Source organism: Oncorhynchus keta, unplaced genomic scaffold (genome assembly GCF_023373465.1).
Source record: "Oncorhynchus keta strain PuntledgeMale-10-30-2019 unplaced genomic scaffold, Oket_V2 Un_contig_17939_pilon_pilon, whole genome shotgun sequence".
Lineage (NCBI taxonomy): Eukaryota > Metazoa > Chordata > Actinopteri > Salmoniformes > Salmonidae > Oncorhynchus > Oncorhynchus keta.
In genome coordinates, this window is record NW_026280659.1 from 133,521 (window position 1) to 157,500 (window position 23,980).

The 23,980-nt window shown below is 45.7% G+C and overlaps 3 protein-coding genes and 3 long non-coding RNA genes across 38 annotated transcripts in view; 4 read left to right on the forward strand and 2 right to left on the reverse strand.

The window, feature by feature from the left end:
- The window catches only part of LOC118382474 (protein PHTF2-like), a 32,646-nt gene that overhangs the window by 708 nt on the left and 7,958 nt on the right, over positions 1–23,980 (reverse strand). The window contains 14 exon segments of the mRNA XM_052503782.1: positions 31–239; positions 405–1,672; positions 1,801–1,926; positions 2,327–2,422; positions 5,765–5,920; positions 6,062–6,148; positions 7,016–7,132; positions 7,134–7,168; positions 7,366–7,642; positions 8,647–8,772; positions 9,156–9,377; positions 12,703–12,903; positions 17,332–17,545; positions 19,613–19,783. Coding sequence (XP_052359742.1) covers positions 1,652–1,672; positions 1,801–1,926; positions 2,327–2,422; positions 5,765–5,920; positions 6,062–6,148; positions 7,016–7,132; positions 7,134–7,168; positions 7,366–7,642; positions 8,647–8,772; positions 9,156–9,377; positions 12,703–12,903; positions 17,332–17,545; positions 19,613–19,783 — 1,849 coding nt within the window. The 3' untranslated portion in view covers positions 31–239; positions 405–1,651.
- Positions 4,267–5,584, reverse strand: LOC127919952 (uncharacterized). 14 transcript variants are annotated; one of them, XR_008104598.1, is made up of 6 exons: positions 5,351–5,584; positions 5,115–5,209; positions 4,881–4,929; positions 4,576–4,621; positions 4,432–4,526; positions 4,267–4,288 (listed from the first exon to the last, which is right to left on the reverse strand). It is a non-coding gene; the product is annotated as an uncharacterized LOC127919952 (long non-coding RNA). The 14 variants fall into 14 exon arrangements; XR_008104603.1 differs by lacking the exons at positions 4,267–4,288; positions 4,576–4,621; positions 4,881–4,929; positions 5,115–5,209 and adding exons at positions 4,364–4,384; positions 4,622–4,667; positions 5,210–5,255 and having other exon boundaries at positions 4,481–4,526; positions 5,305–5,584; XR_008104602.1 differs by lacking the exons at positions 4,267–4,288; positions 4,576–4,621; positions 4,881–4,929; positions 5,115–5,209 and adding exons at positions 4,364–4,384; positions 4,775–4,820; positions 5,210–5,255 and having other exon boundaries at positions 4,481–4,526; positions 5,305–5,584.
- On the forward strand, positions 6,184–7,009 carry LOC127919951 (uncharacterized). Of its 3 annotated transcripts, none has more exons than XR_008104597.1 (3): positions 6,184–6,563; positions 6,670–6,865; positions 6,916–6,999. It is a non-coding gene; the product is annotated as an uncharacterized LOC127919951 (long non-coding RNA). The 3 variants fall into 3 exon arrangements; XR_008104595.1 differs by having other exon boundaries at positions 6,203–6,317; positions 6,368–6,563; positions 6,670–7,009; XR_008104596.1 differs by having other exon boundaries at positions 6,242–6,268; positions 6,318–6,563; positions 6,670–7,009.
- Positions 7,733–8,635, forward strand: LOC127919953 (uncharacterized). Of its 2 annotated transcripts, none has more exons than XR_008104612.1 (3): positions 7,733–7,872; positions 7,919–7,964; positions 8,011–8,635. It is a non-coding gene; the product is annotated as an uncharacterized LOC127919953 (long non-coding RNA). The 2 variants fall into 2 exon arrangements; XR_008104613.1 differs by having other exon boundaries at positions 8,208–8,635.
- On the forward strand, positions 14,308–15,699 carry LOC127919950 (uncharacterized). The gene is made up of 2 exons (XM_052503780.1): positions 14,308–15,546; positions 15,679–15,699. The coding sequence occupies exon 1, from the start codon at positions 14,438–14,440 to the stop codon at positions 15,140–15,142; it is 705 nt and encodes a 234-aa protein (XP_052359740.1). The 5' UTR covers positions 14,308–14,437; the 3' UTR covers positions 15,143–15,546; positions 15,679–15,699.
- Positions 19,807–23,498, forward strand: LOC127919949 (uncharacterized). 17 transcript variants are annotated; one of them, XM_052503778.1, is made up of 5 exons: positions 19,807–20,488; positions 20,756–20,818; positions 20,882–20,999; positions 21,954–22,031; positions 22,500–23,498. In XM_052503778.1, exons 1-5 carry the CDS (start codon positions 19,933–19,935, stop codon positions 22,747–22,749), a joined length of 1,065 nt encoding a protein of 354 aa, XP_052359738.1. In that variant the 5' UTR covers positions 19,807–19,932; the 3' UTR covers positions 22,750–23,498. The 17 variants fall into 17 exon arrangements, with proteins under 17 accessions (XP_052359738.1, XP_052359721.1, XP_052359732.1 ...); XM_052503775.1 differs by lacking the exons at positions 20,756–20,818; positions 20,882–20,999 and adding exons at positions 21,101–21,155; positions 21,195–21,279; positions 21,783–21,836 and having other exon boundaries at positions 20,484–20,551; positions 21,915–23,498; XM_052503777.1 differs by lacking the exons at positions 19,807–20,488; positions 20,756–20,818; positions 20,882–20,999 and adding exons at positions 20,841–20,881; positions 21,101–21,155; positions 21,195–21,279; positions 21,783–21,836 and having other exon boundaries at positions 21,915–23,498.

Genomic DNA, 23,980 nt, shown 5'->3' on the forward strand with positions numbered 1-23,980 from the left:
ACAGTACAGTACCTCCCATCTAGCCAGTACAGTACCTCCCATCCAGCCAGTACAGTACCTACCATCTAGCCAGTACAGTACCTACCATCTAGCCAGTACAGTACCTCCCATCTAGCCAGTACAGTACAGTACCTCCCATCTAGCCAGTACAGTACCTCCCATCTAGCCAGTACAGTACAGTACCTCCCATCTAGCCAGTACAGTACAGTACCTCCCATCTAGCCAGTACAGTACAGTACCTCCCATCTAGCCAGTACAGTAGTACCTCCCATCTAGCCAGTACAGTACCTCCCATCTAGCCAGTACAGTACCTCCCATCTAGCCAGTACAGTACCTCCCATCTAGCCAGTACAGTACCTACCCATCTAGCCAGTACAGTACCTCCCATCTAGCCAGTACAGTACCTCCCATCTAGCCAGTACAGTACAGTACCTCCCATCTAGCCAGTACAGTACAGTACCTCCCATCTAGCCAGTACAGTACCTCCCATCTAGCCAGTACAGTACCTCCCATCTAGCCAGTACAGTACAGTACCTCCCATCTAGCCAGTACAGTACAGTACCTCCCATCTAGCCAGTACAGTACAGTACCTCCCATCTAGCCAGTACAGTACAGTACCTCCCATCTAGCCAGTACAGTACAGTACCTCCCATCTAGCCAGTACAGTACAGTACCTCCCATCTAGCCAGTACAGTACCTCCCATCTAGCCAGTACAGTACCTCCCATCTAGCCAGTACAGTACAGTACCTCCCATCTAGCCAGTACAGTACAGTACCTACCATCTAGCCAGTACAGTACCTCCCATCTAGCCAGTACAGTACCTCCCATCTAGCCAGTACAGTACAGTACCTCCCATCTAGCCAGTACAGTACAGTACCTCCCATCTAGCCAGTACAGTACAGTACCTCCCATCTAGCCAGTACAGTACAGTACCTCACCTATTTTCTCACCAATCATTTGAGTGATGTGTTGTGTTTTATCCTGCCTCTCTCTCTCCACTACAGCCGTCACTTAGCTTATCATTAGAAATGCCAAACACACAGAAACATTGTTCATCTATTCTGAACTTTGGTGTACGGTTGTTGTCGTCAAAAGCAACAACAAAAAGCCTACATTGAATTGACCATAAAGTACAACCTGTGTGTGTGTATGTCGGCTTTAAAACACAGTATTATTATTATTACAGTCCGTCTATGATCAGAAACTACTACTCGTTGCAGTTCTCACAGTGAAATGACTGCGTTTGTGTGTCAGTCAACAAACTAAACAGCTGCATTATAATGCACATTGTCCTTACTAGTCTGAAGGGATGGAACTCTTTTACCTTTTTAACTGAATTGTCATCTTGCTGTGTTTTGATCCCGTCCCTCTGAGAACACAAAACCTGTATAGCTTAAAATAACATTTTGTAACTTTTTCAACAACAACAAAAATAAAAAAATACTGAAAGGGTAAAATAAATATATCTTGAATTGCACAAGTGAAATGTAAGCACTCCGTTATGAACTCTGAGAATGGGGCTGTTTGTCCGTTAGACCATAGATACAGGGAAGCCCAGTCAGTCCGTGAGCGAAAGGACAACAGCGCCCCTGTGTGGTGAGAGAATGTATCACATCTTCCAGAGCCAGCTGTGACCTGATCAGCTTACTGTCATGATTTGATCTTCCAGAGCTGAGGACAGAAAGGTGTGGTAAGTTCTTCCTTCATACTGATATCTACACACTCAACAAATCAACTCCATTTCATTTCAAATAAACTGGTGTATAAGTACTAGTACCACACACACACACACGTGTTACCTTCAGGTTGAAGCCCAGTAGGTCACTGATGACCCCGGACACAGCAGACAGGATGACCACCTGGGTGATGTTGTAGAGCAGAGGGTTCATCGTCAGACCATACAGCCTGAACGGAGCATCCAACTCCTGGGGAGTGAGAGGAGGTAGGAGGGGGAGAAATGGAGGGTGGGGGGTGGAGATGGAGGGTGGGGGAGAAATGGAGGGTGGGAGGGTGGAGATGGAGGTGGGGGAGGGAGGTGGGAGGGTGGAGATGGAGGGTGGGGGAGAAATGGAGGGTGGGAGGGTGGAGATGGAGGGAGGGGGAGAAATGGAGGGGGGGAGGGAGGGAGGGGGGGAGAAATGGAGGGTGGGAGGGTGGAGATGGAGGGAGGGGGGAGGGAGGGGGGAGTTGGAGGGAGGGGGAGAAATGGAGGGGGGAGATGGAGAAATGGAGGGGGGGAGGGGGAGATGGAGGGAGGGGGAGAGATTAATAATGGAGATAAGATGAGAAAAGAGAGAGAACCAATAGAGATGCAGCTTGCCGTACCTTCAATAGCTTGGTGGCCAACTTCAGTACGTTGTTGACTAATGTCAAATCCTCCTTCTTGTTTGGTTTCTTCTCCATCTTCAGGTACAGATTAATCTGGTGAAAACAGTTAGTCAATAGAAGTTGAGCCTTAAAGGACATATCCTCCCCAAACCACTCATTCCTTTCATTTACAGTGTTAAATAACACTACTATGTGAGACTATTTTTGTGAATCAATGTTTCATTTTGGCGTTATAATATTTCTACTTTGCACATTCTTCCATTGCAAATCTACCATTCCAGTGTTTTACTTGCTATATTGTATTTACTTTGCCACCATGGCCTTTTTTTGCCTTTACCTCCCGTATCTCACCTCATTTGCTCACATCGTATATTGACTGTATGTTTGTTTTACTCATTTGTAACTCACGTTGTATATAGAACTGTTTCTTTATCTTGGCCAGGTTGACTGTAAATGAGTTTGTTTCAACTAGCCTACCTGGTTAAATAAAGGTGTTCTCAACTAGCCTACCTGGTTAAATAAAGGTGTTCTCAACTAGCCTACCTGGTTAAATAAAGGTGTTCTCAACCAGCCTACCTGGTTAAATGAAACTTGTTCTCAACCAGCCTACCTGGTTAAATAAAGGTGTTCTCAACTAGCCTACCTGGTTAAATAAAGGTGTTCTCAACTAGCCTACCTGGTTAAATAAAGGTGTTCTCAACCAGCCTACCTGGTTAAATAAAGGTGTTCTCAACCAGCCTACCTGGTTAAATAAAGGTGTTCTCAACTAGCCTACCTGGTTAAATAAAGGTGTTCTCAACTTGCCTACCTGGTTAAATAAAGGTGTTCTCAACTAGCCTACCTGGTTAAATAAAGGTGAAATAAATAAACATGGAAAATAGTTGTGGAAATCTGTTGCAGCTCAAGTTGACTACAAGATCCACAATGCAATGCTCTCTCTATGGGCTGGCTGGCTATATAGCAAGCAAACACCCACTAATACCAAATACAATATTAGCATGTAAAGTAGTCCGTTAGCTTTAAACTCGCCTACAATCTCACCATGTTTAATCTGCAGATGGAGTCTAACATTCGCAACGGCAGATATACTTTTGAGGAGATGGGAAACGTTGCCTGTGCAATGTCAATGCGATGCATTCTGGGTGATTCTGGGACAAGGAGCGCTCTCCTTCAAGGAGTGAATGAGTCTACTGGGCTCTATCTCAAAACCACGAAATCAGCACGAATTTCGTCAACAATAAGTACAACATTACAAATATTTTCCAATATGTGAGATAATTAACTTGCCATTTGGAATCGTGATGAATAGGTACGTTTCTCGACCATTACATGGACTTTGAGAAGGGATTGCGTGATTAGCTTAGCAACCGCGTTACGCTGCATGACAACGTGAACGCGATTGGTCGACGGTCTACTGGGTGGGGCGTTATAATATCTTCCATCTCTGCCATGCAATGCACCATGGACTAAATAGGCAGACAAATATGCTAGACTCTACATTAAATTACACATTTCTCAAGGTAGAAATATAGCAAAAATATGATCAATGGCTCATTCGAGAGAAGACATCCTCCCAAGTTAAAACATAGGCCAGTTATTGAAATCTGACATGTATGATAGATGTTTTCGCGATCGAAAAGTCATATTCCTATTAACTTCCAGTGTAGTGAGAGCGACTTTATCACGGTGATACTTTTACCGGCCTTCTTTGAACGCCAATAACTCAGATACACATGAAAACATGAAATGACCCTGGGAGACGATTGAACATCACTCAGAGGTGCACAAAAACAATATAACATTCAAAATAGATTAACCTTTTGTCACTTGCAAGATGGAGGTGTTGCTGGTCTCTGAGCCTGTCTACCTGTTCTGTCAGTAAGATGGAGGTGCTGGTCTCTGAGCCTGTCTACCTGTTCTGTCAGTAAGATGGAGGTGTTGGTCTCTGAGCCTGTCTACCTGTTCTGTCAGTAAGATGGAGGTGTTGCTGGTCTCTGAGCCTGTCTACCTGTTCTGTCAGTAAGATGGAGGTGTTGCTGGTCTCAGCCTGTCTACCTGTTCTGTCAGTAAGATGGAGGTGTTGCTGGTCTCAGCCTGTCTACCTGTTCTGTCAGTAAGATGGAGGTGTTGCTGGTCTCTGAGCCTGTCTACCTGTTCTGTCAGTAAGATGGAGGTGTTGGTCTCTGAGCCTGTCTACCTGTTCTGTCAGTAAGATGGAGGTGTTGCTGGTCTCTGAGCCTGTCTACCTGTTCTGTCAGTAAGATGGAGGTGCTGGTCTCTGAGCCTGTCTACCTGTTCTGTCAGTAAGATGGAGGTGCTGGTCTCTGAGCCTGTCTACCTGTTCTGTCAGTAAGATGGACCTGTTCTGGTGTTGCTGGTCTCTGAGCCTGTCTACCTGTTCTGTCAGTAAGATGGAGGTGTTTGCTGGTCTCTGAGCCTGTCTACCTGTTCTGTCAGTAAGATGGAGGTGCTGGTCTCTGAGCCTGTCTACCTGTTCTGTCAGTAAGATGGAGGTGGTGCCTGGTTCTCAGTAAGCCTGTCTAGCCTCTACCTGTTCTGTCAGTAAGATGGAGGTGTTGCTGGTCTCTGAGCCTGTCTACCTGTTCTGTCAGTAAGATGGAGGTGCTGGTCTCTGAGCCTGTCTACCTGTTCTGTCAGTAAGATGGAGGTGCTGGTCTCTGAGCCTGTCTACCTGTTCTGTCAGTAAGATGGAGTGTGCTGGTCTCTGAGCCTGTCTACCTGTTCTGTCAGTAAGATGGAGGTGCTGGTCTCTGAGCCTGTCTACCTGTTCTGTCAGTAAGATGGAGGTGCTGGTCTCTGAGCCTGTCTACCTGTTCTGTCAGTAAGATGGAGGTGTTGCTGGTCTCTGAGCCTGTCTACCTGTTCTGTCAGTAAGATGGAGGTGCTGGTCTCTGAGCCTGTCTACCTGTTCTGTCAGTAAGATGGAGGTGTTGCTGGTCTCTGAGCCTGTCTACCTGTTCTGTCAGTAAGATGGAGGTGCTGGTCTCTGAGCCTGTCTACCTGTTCTGTCAGTAAGATGGAGGTGCTGGTCTCTGAGCCTGTCTACCTGTTCTGTCAGTAAGATGGAGGTGCTGGTCTCTGAGCCTGTCTACCTGTTCTGTCAGTAAGATGGAGGTGCTGGTCTCTGAGCCTGTCTACCTGTTCTGTCAGTAAGATGGAGGTGCTGGTCTCTGAGCCTGTCTACCTGTTCTGTCAGTAAGATGGAGGTGCTGGTCTCTGAGCCTGTCTACCTGTTCTGTCAGTAAGGTGGAGGTGCTGGTCTCTGAGCCTGTCTACCTGTTCTGTCAGTAAGATGGAGGTGCTGGTCTCTGAGCCTGTCTACCTGTTCTGTCAGTAAGATGGAGGTGCTGGTCTCTGAGCCTGTCTACCTGTTCTGTCAGTAAGATGGAGGTGCTGGTCTCTGAGCCTGTCTACCTGTTCTGTCAGTAAGATGGAGGTGTTGCTGTACTTCTTGCTGGTCTCTGAGCCCAGGGTAACAAAGCGGAGCAGGAAGAGAGACAGGGAGGAACACCAGATCACCAGCTCCCAGTTATAGTGACACTCCAGGAAGGTGTGGTGGATATGGAGCAACTACAGGGAGGAGAGAAGAGCTTGTTTAAACGCTCGTCCCACTCAAACAGACAGGTGGAACAGCATTCACACCGTTGCCAACTGTATTAGAGCATAACAGACAAGGACTGTAGCAGGCTGAGAATGGTGACTCACGCTGACCTGAGCACAGCAGATGAAGACTACGGAGAGGGTGAGGAGGAAGGCAGAGGACACGATCACATCCACCGACCGCTGAGGACCCCTTCTCTGTAACACACATTTTAAATACTTTAGTTGGACAAACACACTTATCCACCCACGTCTATCACCCACGTCTACCACCCACGTCTACCGCACACAACACATCTCCTCAGACACAGAGGGGAGGTTCAGGTAGGCATGATGGAACAACACATCTCATAGACACAGAGGGGAGGTTCAGGTAGGCATGATGGAACAACATCTCCTCATAGACACAGAGGGGAGGTTCAGGTAGGCATGATGGAACAACACATCTCATAGACACAGAGGGGAGGTTCAGGTAGGCATGATGGAACAACACATCTCATAGACACAGAGGGGAGGTTCAGGTAGGCATGATGGAACAACACATCTCATAGACACAGAGGGGAGGTTCAGGTAGGCATGATGGAACAACACATCTCATAGACACAGAGGGGAGGTTCATGAACAACACATCTCCTCATAGACACAGGTTCAGGTAGGCATGATAGAGACACACAGGTAGGCATGATGGAACAACACATCTCCTCAGACACAGAGGGGAGGTTCAGGTAGGCATGATGGAACAACACATCTCATAGACACAGAGGGGAGGTTCAGGTAGGCATGATGGAACAACACATCTCATAGACACAGAGGGGAGGTTCAGGTAGGCATGATGGAACAACACATCTCATAGACACAGAGGGGAGGTTCAGGTAGGCATGATGGAACAACACATCTCATAGACACAGAGGGGAGGTTCAGGTAGGCATGATGGAACAACACATCTCCTCAGACACAGAGGGGAGGTTCAGGTAGGCATGATGGAACAACACATCTCATAGACACAGAGGGGAGGTTCAGGTAGGCATGATGGAACAACAACCAGTTGGAGAACATAGAACACACCTTGAGATATGAGCGCAGAGAGAGCCACATCTTAATGTTCTGGACTTTCTTCAGACGGAAGTGAGGCACCTCCGACTTCAGGTAGGCATGATGGAACAACACATCTCGTGCCGAGGTTCGTCAGGTGACCAAACAGCTTGGCATAGAACACACCTTGAGAATAGCAGCCTCTGTCACGAACAGCAGCCACACACACACACACACACACACACACACACACACACACACACACACTATATGTGTAAGTGATAAGACCTTTAGAAATAAAACGTCTTCAGAATGTGTTCATGTAACAATCAATGGTCAATATTGATCTGTAATTAAGATGACAGAACCTGGAAAACACACACACACCTGTTTGTATGTCCTCTCGGCCACGCTGAGCAGGAAGAAGAAGAGCCAGATGAGACAGACGCGCACCATGAAGCTGAGCGTTACCATGGTGATCACCATGACGTCGGAGGAGGAGCCGAACGCCACAGAGATGAGCTCATTGGCTGAGAGCTGTGTCAGCTGTTCCAGGTCCTTGTACTGAGACAGCCTGTAGGCGAAGGGCGTCAGGCCCAGAGTCACTGACACCAGGTTACCAAAGACCTGGTAGCCAATACCTGGGGTGTACAGGTTGACCTGGAGGGAGGGAGAGATGGAGGGAGGGAGTGGAGAGACAGGAGAGATGGATGGAGGGAGCGATGGAGAGAAGAAGAGATAAAGAGAGGAGGGAGAGATGGATGGAGGGAGAGGGGAGATGGAGAGATAAAGGGAGAGGCAAGGAGAGATGGATAGAGAGAGGGAGGGAAAGAGATAAAGGGAGAGGTGAGGAGAGATCGAGAGAGGGAGGGAAAGAGATAAAGGGAGAGGTGAGGAGAGATAGAGAGAGAGGGAGGGAAAGAGATAAAGGGAGAGGTGAGGAGAGATGGAGAGAGAGTGAGGGAAAGAGATAAAGGGAGAGGTGAGGAGAGATGGAGAGAGGGTGAGGGAAAGAGATAAAGGGAGAGGTGAGGAGAGATGGAGGGAAAGAGATAAAGGAAGAGGCGAGGAGAGATGGAGAGAGAGGGAGGGAAAGAGAAAGGGAGAGGTGAGGAGAGATGGAGGGAAAGAGATAAAGGAAGAGGCGAGGAGAGATGAGAGAGAGAGGGAGGGAAAGAGAAAGGGAGAGGCGAGGAGAGATGGAGGGAAAGAGATAAAGGGAGAGGTGAGGAGAGATGGAGAGAGAGAGGGAGGGAAAGAGATAAAGGGAGAGGTGAGGAGAGAGGGAGGGAAAGAGATAAAGGGAGAGGTGAGGAGAGATGGAGGGAAAGAGATAAAGGAAGAGGCGAGGAGAGATGGAGAGAGAGGGAGGGAAAGAGATAAAGAGACAGGAGAGAGGCAGCCGTTACCTATATCTTTCATGTCATTGGTCTAAGTTATAGAGAATGTAAAGTGATCTGAGAGAAACGTGGTATATATAATATATACATATATAAGTGCCTTCCAATATCATGGAGTCCAATCTGCATTCATTAACATTGTAGTTGAGAAAATTCCCCCAGGTGGCTGATGGAGGTGTGTTCCCGGTCTTCCATTGTAAAGTGTTACAGTCCACACCAGATGTCATCCCTGACAACAGTAACACGGCCCTGGCTGTTACTCACCCTGTTCATGATCATACCGCTGATCTCCAGGACAGACATGTCAGCCTTCTTACAGTCGTTCCCCTCCCAGACGATGGCACTGACCCGCTCCAGACCTGGGTTGGTGCTGTGTAGCCACGTATGACCCTGTAGAGGACACAACTAGATCAACACAATAACTACCGTTACACGCTGAGGGTTTGAGGCTGATCATCCTCATCGACAAGGTCAATATGACCACGGTTACCACGGTTACGTCAGAACACACAGTGACAACAAAAACAGATAAATAGGAACATTCACGCTACCAACAAAACCTCTTCATTAATGTTGCAACCATTTTATTGCAAGCTCAGTCCCACACTTACCCCCTCCTTCTCTAACCTTTGATCTCTAACCCCTGATAAACAGGGTGAAAGGGTCATCTCTGTTCTCCTTGGTAGCAGGGCAGACTGCAGCTCCCTCTCCCTCTGTCAAACCCTAACATCACACGTCTAACCCTAACTCCTAACCTTTGACCTCTAACCCACCTGGTGAAAGGGGTCATCTCTGTACTCCTTCTTGGTAGAAGAGCAGACTGCAGCTCCCTCTCCCTCTGTCTCGCTGGTGCACGAGGAGCGACACTCAGCACAGTGCAGGAAGTCCTCCCACAGCAGGTCCTCTGTCTCTGACTCGTGTCTGGTGCTCTCTGAGTCCTGGGTCCGCAGGCTGGAGCACCGAGAACTACAGCTGGTACCGGACTTAGGAGTCTCCTAGAGAGGGGGGGGGTGATGAGTGTGTGTGTTTGATGTAGCTAAGTGTACCCACACGTTGAGAGCGTGTCTATGAACTGTATGTGTGTGTGTGTGTGTGTGTGTGTGTATGTGTGTGTTGAACAGTTGAAGTCGGAAGTTTACATACACCTTAGCCAAATACATTTAAACTCAGTTATTCACAATTCCTGACATTTAATCTTAGTAAAAATTCCCTGTCTTAGGTCAGTTAGGATCACCACTTTATTTTGAGAATGTGAAATGTCAGAATATCAGTAGAGAGAATTATTTATTTAAGCTTTTATTTCACATTCCCAGTGGGTCAGAAGTTTACATAGTATTTGGTAGCATTGCCTTTAAATTGTTTAACTTCCACAAGCTTCCCACAATAAGTTGGGTGAATTTTGGCCCATTCCTCCTGACAGAGCTGGAGTAACTGAGTCAGGTTTGTAGGCCTCCTTGCTCGAACACGTTTTTCTCAAAAAGTACGATCTTTGTCCCCATGTGCAGTTGCAAACCGTAGTCTGGCTTTTTTATGGCGGTTTTGGAGCAGTGGCTTCTTCCTTGCTGAGCGGCCTTTCAGGTTATGTCGATATAGGACTTGTTTTAATGTGGATATATATACTTTTGTACCCGTTTCCTCCAGCATCTTCACAAGGACCTTTGCTGTTGTTCTGGGATTGATTTGCACTTTTCGCACCAAAGTACGTTCATCTCTAGGAGACAAAATGGGCCTGTCTACCTGTTTATCTCCTTCCTGAGCGGTATGATGGCTGCGTGGTCCCATGGTATTTATACTTGTGTACTATTTTTTGTACAGATGAACATGGTACCTTCAGGTGTTTGGAAATTGCTCCCAAGGATGAACCAGACTTGTGGAGGTCTACAATGTTTTATCTGAGGTCTTGGCTGATTTATTTTGATTTTCCCATGATGTCAAGCAAAGAGGCACTGAGTTTGAAGGTAGGCCTTGAAATACATCCACAGGTACACCTCCAATTGACTCAAATTATGTCAATTAGCCTATCAAAAGCTTCTAATGCCATGACATCATTTTCTGGAATTTTCCAATCTTTTTAAAGGCACAGTCAACTTAGTGAATGTAAACTTCTGACTCACTGGAATTGTGATACAGTGAATTATAAGTGAAATAATCTGTCTGTAAACAATAGTTGGAATAGTTACTTGTGTCATGCACAAAGTAGATGTTCTAACCGACTTGCCAAAACTATAGTTTGTTAACAAGAAATTTGTGGATTGGTTTAAAAATGAGTTTTAATGACTCCAACCAAGTGTATGTAAACTTCCAACTTCAACTGTAGGTAAGTGTATGTATGTACAGTGGGGCAAAAAAGTATTTAGTCAGCCACCAATTGTGCAAGTTCTCCCACTTAAAAAGATGAGAGAGGCCTGTAATTTTCAACTATGACAGACATAGTTTCAACTATGATAGACAAAATGAGAAAAAAAAATCCAGAAAATCACATTGTAGGATTTTTAATGAATTTATTTGCAAATTATGGTGGAAAATAAGTATTTGGTCAATAACAAAAGTTTCTCAATACTTTGTTATATACCCTTTGTTGGCAATGACAGAGGTCAAATGTTTTCTGTAAGTCTTTCACACACTGTTGCTGGTATTTTGGCCCATTCCTCCATGCAGATCTCCTCTAGAGCAGTGATGTTTTGGGGCTGTTGCTGGGCAACACGGACTTTCAACTCCCTCCAAAGATTTTCTATGGGGTTGAGATCTGGAGACTGGCTAGGCCACTCCAGGACCTTGAAATGCTTCTTACGAAGCCACTCCTTCGTTGCCCGGGCGGTGTGTTTGGGATCATTGTCAGCCACGTTTCATCTTTAATGCCCTTGCTGATGGAAGGAGGTTTTCACTCAAAATCTCACGATACATGGCCCCATTCATTCTTTCCTTTACACGGATCAGTCATCCTGTTCCCTTTGCAGAAAAACAGCCCCAAAGCATGATGTTTCCACCCCCATGCTTCACAGTAGGTATGGTGTTCTTTGGATGCAACTCAGCATTCTTTGTACTCCAAACACGACAAGTTTTTACCAAAAAGTTATATTTTGGTTTCATCTGACATTCTCCCAATCTTCTTCTGGATCATCCAAATGCTCTCTGGCAAACTTCAGACGGGCCTGGACATGTACTGGCTTAAGCAGGGGGAAACGTCTGGCACTGCAGGATTTGAGTCCCTGGCGGTGTAGTGTGTTACTGATGGTATGCTTTGTTACTTTGGTCTCAGCTCTCTGCAGGTCATTCACTAGGTCCCCCCGTGTGGTTCTGAGATTTTTGCTCACCGTTCTTGTGATCATTTTGACCCCACGGGGTGAGATCTTGCGTGGAGCCCCAGATCGAGGGAGATTATCAGTGGTCTTGTATGTCTTCCATTTCCTAATAATTGCTCCCACAGTTGATTTCTTCAAACCAAGCTGCTTACCTATTGCAGATTCAGTGGAGTTTGGAGTGTGACTGTTTGAGGTTGTGGACAGGTGTATTTTATACTGATAACAAGTTCAAACAGGTGCCATTAATACAGGCAACGAGTGTAGGACAGAGGAGCCTCTTAAAGAAGAAGTTACAGGTCTTTGAGAGCCAGAAATCTTGCTTGTTTGTAGGTGACCAAATACTTATTTTCCACCATAATTTGCAAATAAATTCATTAAAAATCCTGCAATGTGATTTTGTGGATTTTTCCCTCATTTTGTCTTTCATAGTTGAAGTGTACCTATGATGAAAATTACAGGCCTCTCTCATCTTTTTAAGTGGGAGAACTTGCACAATTGGTGGCTGACTAAATACTTTTTTGCCCCACTGTATGTATGTATGTATGTATGTATGTATGTATGTATGTATGTATGTATGTATGTATGTATGTATGTATGTATGTATGTATGTAAGTAAGTGTGTGTGTGTGTATGATGTACAGTATGTAAGTGTGTGTGTGTGTGTGTGTGTGTGTGTGTGTGTGTGTGTGTGTGTGTGTGTGTGTGTGTGTGTGTGTGTGTGTGTGTGTGTGTGTGTGTGTGTGTGTGTGTGTGTGTGTGTGTGTGTGTGTGTGTGTGTGTGTGTGTGTGTGTGTGTGTGTGTGTGTAATGTACAGTATGTACTGTATGTAAGTGTGTGTGTGTGTATAATGTACAGTATGTTCTGTATGTAGGTGTGTGTGTGTATGTGTGTGTATATGTATGTACTGTATGTAAGTGTGTGTGTGTATGATGTACAGTATGTACTGTATGTAAGTGTATGTATGTACTGTATGTATGTGTGTGTCGCTGTGCATGTCTCTGTGTGAGTGTGACCAACCTGGGTAGTGTGGAGGTCACCCACCTCAGTGTTGATGGTGTAGTGTTTCTTGTAGTGATGTGGTTTCCTGTTGCGCAGCGTGCAGTCGCTGCTGACGCGCTCTACGCCCCTACGGATGGCGGTGTAGGACGCTTCAGGATCCTCCTCACTAGACGCCTCATCAGACATGTTCTCCACACCCACACCACGGCTCTGGGTCTCCTGGCAGGAAGACAGATTGGACAGATTCCTACTTTCAGACTACACACTAGCGAGTGTATAGTCTGTTTATACATGGTTAAACTCACCTGTTTCAGGACAGGTGTGTGTGTGTGTGTGTGTATTAGCTACCTTGTTTACCTGCTGACGGAGAGCAGTAGCAGTGTGTTGTGTGGTGGTGGTGTGTGTGTTACCTTGTTGTTTACCTCAGCAAGATGGCGCCGATAGAGATGGCAGCTTCGCTTTTAGTCCCTAGGAAACTGTGCAGTATTTTTTTTTATGTATTATTTCTTACATTGTTAGCCCAGGAAACCTTAAGTGTTATTACACAGAACTGGGAAGAACTATTGGATATCAGAGAGACGTCAACTTAACAGCACAACCAGGAATACGACCAGGAATACGACCAGGAATACGACTTTCCCAAAGCAGATCCTTTGTCTGCACCTCCCAGGGCATTTGAACTGATTCCAGAGGCCGACCCAAAGCAACGCCGTCGGAGGAGTGGGTGTCGGAGCGGTCTTCTAGTGAGGCTTCGGATGCACACACACCACCCAACGCTTCCGAGTACATTACTCGCTAATGTCCAGTCCCTAGTTAACGAAGAAGACGAGATCAGGGCAAGAGCTGCTTTTCAAAAGATATATCCGGGATTGTAACATACTCTGTTTCAAGAAAACATGGCTAGCTGTCCGTACAGCAAACGGTATTTTCAGTGCATCGCGCCGACAGGAATCAACATCTCTCCGGTAAGAAGAAGGGCGGGGGTGTATGTTTCATGATTAACGACTCATGGTGTAATTGTATCAACATACAAGAACTCAAGTCCTTTTGTTCCCCTGACTTAGAATTCCTCACAATCAAATGCCGACCGTATTATCTCCCAAGATAACTTCACTGGACTTTATGCAAACTGGAAACCATATATCCAGAGGCTGCATTTACTGTAGCTGTGGATTTTAACAAAGCTAATTTGAGAACAAGGCTACCTAAACTCAGCATATCGATAGCAGTACATGAGAGAGTAACATGCTCGACCATTGCTACTCTAACTTCCGCAATGCGTACAAGGCCCTGTCCTCTTTTTGGAAAATCTGACCATGACTCCATCTTGTTGCTCCCCTCCTATAGGCAGAAACTAAAACAGGAAGTGCCCGTGCATAGGTCTATCCAACGCTGGTCTGACCAATCGGATTCCAGCTTCAAGATTGCTTCAATCACGTGGACTGGGATATGTTCCGGGTAGCCTCAGACAATAACATTGACGTATACGCTGACACGGTGAGCGAGTTTATAAGGAAGTGTATAGGAGATGTTGTACCCACTGTGACTGAAACTTTCCCTAACCAGAAACCGTGGATTGATGGCAGCATTCGCTGCTGAACGCACGAACCCCCGCGTTTAATCATGGCAAGGCAACTGGAAACACGGCCAATACAAACAGTGTAGTTATTCCCTCCGTAAGGCAATCAAACAAGCAAAGCGTCAGTATAGAGACAAAGTGGAATCGCAATTCAATGGCTCAAACACGAGACATATGTGGCAAGGTCTACAGACAATCATGGATTACAAAAAGAAAACCAGCCCTGTCGCGGACTTCGACATCTTGCTTCCAGACAAATTAAACAACTTCTTTGCGCGCTTTGAGGACAATACAGTGCCACCGACACAACCCCCTACCAAAGACTGTGGGCTTTCCTTTTCCGTGGCCGACGTGAGTAAAACATTTAAATGTGTTAACCCTCGCAAGGTTGCCGGCCCAGACGGCATCCCTAACCGCCTCCGCAGAGCATGTGCAGACCAGCTGGCTGGTGTGTTTACGGACATATTCAATCAATCCCTATCCCAGTCTGCTGTGCCCACATGCTTCAAGATGGCCACCATTGTTCCTGTTCGCAAGAAAGCTAAGGTAACTGAGCTAAACGACTACCGCCCCGTAGCACTCACTTCCGTCATCATGAAGTGCTTTGAGAGACTAGTCAAGGACCATATCACCTCCACCCTACCTGTTACACTTGACCCACTTCAATTTGCTTACCGCCCCAATAGGTCCACGGACAATGCAATCGCCATCACACTGCACACTGCCCTATCCCACCTGGACAAGAGGAATACTTATGTAGGAATGCTGTTTATTGACTACAGCTCAGCATTCAACACCATAGTACCCTCCAAACTCGTCCTTAAGCTTGAGACCCTGGGTCTCGACCCGCCCTGTGCAACTGGGTACTGGACTTCCTGACTGGCCGCCCCCAGGTGGTGAAGGTAGGAAACAACATCTCCACTCCGCTGATCCTCAACACTGGGGCCCCACAAAGGTGCGTTCTCAGTCCTCTCCTGTACTCCCTGTTCACCCATGACTCCAACTCAATCATCAAGTTTGCAGACAACACTACAGTGGTAGGCTTGATTGCCAACAACGACGAGATGGCCTACAAGGAGGAGGTGAGGGCCCTCGGAGTGTGGTGTCAGGAAAATAACCTCTCTCTCAATGTCAGCAAAACAAAAGAGATGATCGTGGACTTCAGGAAACAGCAAAGGGAACACCCCCCTATCCACATCGACGGGACAGCAGTGGAGAAGGTGGAAAGTCTGGTACGGCAACTGCACCGCCCACAAACGCAGGGCTCTCCAGAGGGTAGTGAGGTCTGCACCGCTCACAAACGCAGGGCTCTCCAGAGGGTAGTGAGGTCTGGACCGCCCACAAACGCAGGGCTCTCCAGAGGGTAGTGAGGTCTGCACCGCCCACAAACGCAGGGCTCTCCAGAGGGTAGTGAGGTCTGCACCGTCCACAAACACAGGGCTCTCCAGAGGGTAGTGAGGTCTGGACCGCCCACAAACGCAGGGCTCTCCAGAGGGTAGTGAGGTCTGCACCGTCCACAAACACAGGGCTCTCCAGAGGGTAGTGAGGTCTGCACCGTCCACAAACACAGGGCTCTCCAGAGGGTAGTGAGGTCTGCACCGTCCCACAAACGCAGGGCTCTTCAGAGGGTAGTGAGTTCTGTACCGCCCACAAACGCAGGGCTCTCCAGAGGGTAGTGAGGTCTGCACCGCCCACAAACGCAGGGCTCTCCAGAGGGTAGTGAGGTCTGCACCGTCCCACAAACGCAGGGCTCTCCAGAGGGTAGTGAGTTCTGCACCGCCCACAAACGCAGGGCTCTCCAGAGGGTAGTGAGGTCTGCACCGTCCCACAAACGCAGGGCTCTCCAGAGGGTAGTGAGTTCTGCACCGCCCACAAACGCAGGGCTCTCCAGAGGGTAGTGAGGTCTGCACAACGCATCACCGGTGGCAAACTACCTGCCCCCAGGACACCTACAAAACCCGATTTCACAGGAAGGCAAAAAGATCAAGGACAACAACCACCCGAGCCACTACCTGTTCACCCTGCTCCCATCCAGAAAGTGAGGTCAGTACAGGTGCATCAAAGCTGGGACAGAGAGATTGAAAAACAGCTTCTATCTCAAGGCCATCAGACTGTTAAATAGCCATCACTAACACAGAGGGGCTGCTGCCTACATACAGACTTGAAATCATTGGCCACTTTAATAAATGGAACACGAGTCACTTTAATAATGCCACTTTAAGAATGTTTACATATCTCGCATTACTCATCTCATATGTATATACTGTATCCTTCACTATCTATTCTTCACTATCTATTGCATCTTAGCCGTTCTGTCGCTGCTCATCCATATATTTATATACTATTATCTCATTCCTTTACTAGATTGTGTGTATTAGGTTTTGTTGTGGAATCTGTTAGATATTAGGTTTTGTTGTGGAATCTGTTAGATATTAGGTTTTGTTGTGGAATCTGTTAGATATTAGGTTTTGTTGTGGAATCTGTTAGATATTAGGTTTTGTTGTGGAATCCGTTAGATATTAGGTTTTGTTGTGGAATCTGTTAGATATCAGGTTTTGTTGTGGAATCTGTTAGATATTAGGTTTTGTTGTGGAATCCGTTAGATATTAGGTTTTGTTGTGGAATCTGTTAGATATCAGGTTTTGTTGTGGAATTGTCTAGATATTAGGTTTTGTTGTGGAATTGTCTAGATATTAGGTTTTGTTGTGGAATTGTCTAGATATTAGGTTTTGTTGTGGAATTTGCTAGATATTAGGTTTTGTTGTGGAATTTGCTAGATATTAGGTTGTTGTGGAATTTGCTAGATATTAGGTTGTTGTGGAATTTGCTAGATATTAGGTTTTGTTGTGGAATTTGCTAGATATTAGGTTTTGTTGTGGAATTTGCTAGATGTTACCTGTTAGATACTGCTGCACTGTCAGATCTGGAAGCATAAAAATTTTGCTACACTCACAATAACATCTGCTAACCAAGTGTATGTGATTTACCTTGCTGACGGGGGGCAGTAGCAGTGTGTTGCGTGGTGGTGTGTGTGTGTGTATAAATGTGTCTGTTACCTTGGTGTTTACCTTGGCGACGGGGGGCAGCAGCAGTGTGTTGAGAGGAGGGGGTGCGGCCCAACACGTCTCGTCTGACCTCAGCAGCAGGTCACAGTGGTGAGACCCTCCATCATGGAGCTGTAGCCCCTCCTCACTACTCTTACAGGTTATCCTCCCATCCAGAGACACATAGCCATTATCTGTCTCTGTGGACTTGTCTATGGACAGCTTGGACTTCTTCGACCTGAGGGGAGAGATGGAGGGGGAGGTTAAAGGGGGGAGGCGGTAGAGGTGGAGAGACGGGACAGGCAGACAGTCCCAAGTCCAACCAGCATGCAGAAATCAGAACAAGACAGAATCACTTGGATCAAGTTGGTACTAATTGAAGCCATGGCATGGGAGCAGAGAAACTAAGTTCTAGAAGGGATGGGTTACTGGTGCTACTAAGCAGAATTCAAATAGAGTTGATTTGAATAGGATTTGGGATTGGGATGACTGTCAGTGACCATTAGATTTCTGGTGTGAAAAGATTGGATTTTTAATACTGTTTCTAGATTGAAAGACTCAAAAACGTCCCCGGGGATCCCTTTTAACAACTATAAAGCCTTTACTGATGTTTATGCTTCGACATCTTTTGCTCCGTGCTTCTCTTGGCCATAGCTTGAATAGTTGAACGAGCCGTAACGTTGGCAACAACAAAGAAAACAAAGCTGCAAAATCCCTTTTTCCACACACAGAAAAATGAGATGGAAGACAGACCTCTCCTTTCACATACTTTGTCCCGCTGAGAAACCCGTGGAGACAAGTTAATAATCAAGCTGACGTGGAAAAGCATTTAAATATGGATCTCCTCTGTGTGTCCAGTTAAAATAACACTGTTTAATAACTTCTCATCTCAGCCAAATAATTATCTTACCAGATAATGTTTATCATATAGTGGGAAGAATGACTTTCAGAAACATACATTTACTATGTACACTACCGTTCAAAAGTTTGGGGTCACTAAGAAATGTCCTTGTTATTGAAAGAAAAGCACTTTTTTTTGTCCATTAAAATAACATCGAATTGATCAGAAATACAGTGTAGACATTGTTAATGTTGTAAACGACTATTGTAGCTGGAAACGGCTGATTTTTAATGGAATATCTACATAGGTACACAGAGGCCCATTATCAGCAACCATCACTCCTGTGTTCCTGTAGGGTTAAAGTTGATTTTGTGGGTCTTGATTGATTATGTTGTTGTTATTACATTAGAGTGTCTAGTTCGAGAAACAGACGTCTTACAAGTCCTCAACTGGCAGCTTCATTAAATAGTATCTGCAAAAACACCAGTCTCAACGTCAACAGTGAAGAGGCGACTCCGGGATGCTGGCCTTCTAGGCAGAGTTCCTCTGTCCACTGTCTGTGTTCTTTTGCCCATCTTAATATTTTATTTTTATTGGCCAGTCTGAGATATGGCTTTTTCTTTGCAACTCTTCACTGTTGACATTGAGACTGGTGTTTTGTGGGTACTATTTAATGAAGCTGCCAGTCGAGGACTTGTCTTCTTGCTTAGTTGTGCACTGGGGCCTCCCACTCCTCTTTCTATTCTGGTTAGAGCCAGTTTGCGCTGTTCTGTGAAGGGAGTAGTACACAGCATTGTACGAGACCTTCAGTTTCTTGGCAATTTCCCGCACGGAAAAGCCTTTTTTTCTCAGAACAAGAATAGACTGATGAGATTCAGAAGAAAGTTCTTTATTACTGGCCATTTACAGCCTGTAAACCCACAAATGCTGATGCTCCAGATACTCAACTAGTCTAAAGAAGTCCAGTTTTATTGCTTCTTTAATCAGACAACAGTTTTCAGCTGTGCTAACATAAATGCAAATAGGTTTTCTAATGATCTATTAGCCTTTTAAAATGATAAACTTGGATTAGCTAACACAACGTGCCATTGGAACACAGGAGTGATGGTTGCTGATAATGGGCCTCTGTACGCCTATGTAGATATTCCATTAAAAATCTGCCGTTTCCAGCTACAATAGTCATTTACAACATGAACAATGCCTACACTGTATTTCTGATCAATTTGATGTTATTTTAAAAATGGACAAAAACAAAATGTGCTTTTCTTTCAAAAACAAGGACATTTCTAAATGATCCCAAACTTTTGAATGGTAGTGTACAGGACTCTGTTCTCTCATACAATAGAAAGGGATATTTATTATTGATCAGAATCAGAATCCGGGTGGAATCCAAGGGATGTTGCAGCTATACCAGAGAGAGAGAGAGGGTTCTTTAGTAACCTCACGGGAGGGAAAAATACACACCGCGCTTTACAGATATCATGCCAGAAATCTCTGAAGAGAGTGATGCACAGGCTGTAAGGTGAGCCGGTGGCGGCACCGTGGCAGTGTGGGCCGCCCTCCCGGGTGTTATCAGTGGTGCTAGAGCCATCTCCTTCCCTATGGACATCCAAGTGAGCTGCCTTCCTTAGACGCCTTTGGTCCAGATCAATAAGAAAGAGTACTTAGAGAGAGAGAGAGGTCCAGACACAAATCACTGTTGTTGTGATTGAAGAAAATAAAGCATTAAAATAATACCCTTTTTAATTTATTTGTTTTTAAAATCTCAAGAAGGAAGATAGAAAATGAATGAAAACTGTTGGTTCACTGACAGAGGTGTTTACTACATCAGGTATGGTTGTGTCTACTACATCAGGTATGGTTGGTTCACTGGCAGAGGTGTCTACTACATCAGGTATGGTTGTGCCTACTACATCAGGTATATTTGGTTCACTGACAGAGGTGTCTACTACATCAGGTATGGTTGGTTCACTGACAGAGGTGTTTACTACATCAGGTATGGTTGGTTCACTGGCAGAGGTGTCTACTACATCAGGTATGGTTGGTTCACTGACAGAGGTGTTTACTACATCAGGTATGGCTGTGTCTACTACATCAGGTATATTTGGTTCACTGACAGAGGTGTCTACTACATCAGGTATGGTTGGTTCACTGACAGAGGTGTTTACTACATCAGGTATGGTTGGTTCACTGGCAGAGGTGTCTACTACATCAGGTATGGTTGGTTCACTGACAGAGGTGTTTACTACATCAGGTATGGTTGTGTCTACTACATCAGGTATATTTGGTTCACTGACAGAGGTGTCTACTACATCAGGTATGGTTGGTTCACTGGCAGAGGTGTCTACTACATCAGGTATGGTTGTGTCTACTACATCAGGTATGGTTGGTTCACTTACAGAGGTGTTTACTACATCAGGTATGGTTGGGTCACTGGCAGAGGTGTCTACTACATCAGGTATGGTTGTGTCTACTACATCAGGTATGGTTGGTTCACTGGCAGAGGTGTCTACTACATCAGGTATGGTTGTGTCTACTACATCAGGTATGGTTGGTTCACTGACAGAGGTGTTTACTACATCAGGTATGGTTGGGTCACTGGCAGAGGTGTCTACTACATCAGGTATGGTTGTGTCTACTACATCAGGTATGGTTGGTTCACTGGCAGAGGTGTCTACTACATCAGGTATGGTTGTGTCTACTACATCAGGTATGGTTGGTTCACTTACAGAGGTGTCTACTACATCAGGTATGGTTGGTTCACTGACAGAGGTGTCTACTATATCAGGTATGGTTGTGTCTACTACATCAGGTATGGTTGGTTCACTGACAGAGGTGTCTACTACATCAGGTATGGTTGGTTCACTGGCAGAGGTGTCTACTACATCAGGTATGGTTGGTTCACTGGCAGAGGTGTTTACTACATCAGGTATGGTTGGTTCACTGGCAGAGGTGTCTACTACATCAGGTATGGTTGGTTCACTGACAGAGGTGTTTACTACATCAGGTATGGTTGGTTCACTGACAGAGGTGTCTACTACATCAGGTATGGTTGGTTCACTGACAGAGGTGTCTACTACATCAGGTATGGTTGGTTCACTGACAGAGGTGTTTACTACATCAGGTATGGTTGTGTCTACTACATCAGGTATGGTTGGTTCACTTACAGAGGTGTCTACTACATCAGGTATGGTTGGTTCACTGACAGAGGTGTCTACTATATCAGGTATGGTTGTGTCTACTACATCAGGTATGGTTGGTTCACTGACAGAGGTGTCTACTACATCAGGTATGGTTGGTTCACTGGCAGAGGTGTCTACTACATCAGGTATGGTTGGTTCACTGGCAGAGGTGTCTACTACATCAGGTATGGTTGTGTCTACTACATCAGGTATGGTTGGTTCACTTACAGAGGTGTCTACTACATCAGGTATGGTTGGTTCACTGACAGAGGTGTCTACTATATCAGGTATGGTTGTGTCTACTACATCAGGTATGGTTGGTTCACTGACAGAGGTGTCTACTACATCAGGTATGGTTGGTTCACTGGCAGAGGTGTCTACTACATCAGGTATGGTTGGTTCACTGGCAGAGGTGTTTACTACATCAGGTATGGTTGGTTCACTGGCAGAGGTGTCTACTACATCAGGTATGGTTGGTTCACTGACAGAGGTGTTTACTACATCAGGTATGGTTGGTTCACTGACAGAGGTGTCTACTACATCAGGTATGGTTGGTTCACTGACAGAGGTGTCTACTACATCAGGTATGGTTGGTTCACTGACAGAGGTGTTTACTACATCAGGTATGGTTGGTTCACTGACAGAGGTGTTTACTACATCAGGCATGGTTGGTTCACTGACAGAGGTGTTTACTACATCAGGTATGGTTGGTTCACTGACAGAGGTGTCTACTACATCAGGTATGGTTGGTTCACTGACAGAGGTGTCTACTACATCAGGTATGGTTGGTTCACTGACAGAGGTGTCTACTACATCAGGTATGGTTGGTTCACTGACAGAGGTGTCTACTACATCAGGTATGGTTGGTTCACTGACAGAGGTGTTTACTACATCAGGTATGGTTGGTTCACTGACAGAGGTGTTTACTACATCAGGTATGGTTGGTTCACTGACAGAGGTGTTTACTACATCAGGTATGGTTGGTTCACTGACAGAGGTGTTTACTACATCAGGTATGGTTGGTTCACTGACAGAGGTGTCTACTACATCAGGTATGGTTGGTTCACTGACAGAGGTGTCTACTACATCAGGTATGGTTGGTTCACTGACAGAGGTGTCTACTACATCAGGTATGGTTGGTTCACTGACAGAGGTGTCTACTACATCAGGTATGGTTGGTTCACTGACAGAGGTGTTTACTACATCAGGTATGGTTGGTTCACTGACAGAGGTGTTTACTACATCAGGTATGGTTGGTTCACTGACAGAGGTGTTTACTACATCAGGTATGGTTGGTTCACTGACAGAGGTGTTTACTACATCAGGTATGGTTGGTTCACTGACAGAGGTGTTTACTACATCAGGTATGGTTGGTTCACTGACAGAGGTGTTTACTACATCAGGTATGGTCAGGAATGATCGAAGCAAAAACATTGACTAGTATCCAGCTGTCAGAGCGACTAATATTGATAGTAATGCGGTAGATTGGACTGTGTTCTCACAATATACAATAACTGGAGATATGACTAGTGTTGGATTTACTGAGATTAGACTTGGAGAGCCATCATCATCATCATCATCAACGACAACGTGAAGATGGAGAGATCTGCTTGAATGGTTCATCTACTCCTACCAGAAGAGGATCTACTGAGATGAGACTTGGAGAGCCATCATCATCATTATCATCAACGACAACGTGAAGATAGAGAGATCTGTGTCAACTGTCTGACTGACAGCTCAGCTAACAGCCCATTTAGATCAGGCAGTTTGGACACGTTTCCCGAGGTGAGAGTCTCCAGTCACCACGTTTTACACAATGTATATATATATATAATATAATAGCAGCTAGCAGATCCACTCAGACACTGACGACTCAACCATGTGGTGTGGACGAGGAGGAGTTCATTCAGGTCATTCAGGTCAGTCAGGGTCATGGAGGGGTGACTTTTGGTTTAGAGAGAAAACACAGATTTGATGTCAAATGGAGGAAGGAGAAAGTCGTCTGGTGGTTGATTCCTGACCACATCTGGAGTCTGAGTGAGTGAACACCTCTGTACTGTGAGATGAGGGCGAACAGTAACATCTGGAGTCTGAGTGAGTCAACACCTCTGTACTGTGAGATGAGGACGAACACTAACATCTGGAGTCTGAGTGAACACCTCTGTACTGTGAGATGAGGACGAACAGTAACATCTGGAGTCTGAGTGAGTGAACACCTCTGTACTGTGAGATGAGGACGAACAGTAACATCTGGAGTCTGAGTGAGTGAACACCTCTGTACTGTGAGATGAGGGCGAACAGTAACATCTGGAGTCTGAGTGAGTCAACACCTCTGTACTGTGAGATGAGGACGAACACTAACATCTGGAGTCTGAGTGAGTGAACACCTCTGTACTGTGAGATGAGGACGAACACTAACATCTGGAGTCTGAGTGAGTCAACACCTCTGTACTGTGAGATGAGGGCGAACAGTAACATCCACTTCATTCCCAGACTGTGTGGCACGGATACATTTTCTTCCAGAAGGCTGAAAATGGTCAGTACTGTGCAAGCCAAAGGTAGTGGGTTTTGGGAATAGCTATTGTGGCAATACAGCCTGGTCCCAGATCTGTTTGTGGCATCTTGCCAAGAGCACCAACAGATCTAGAAA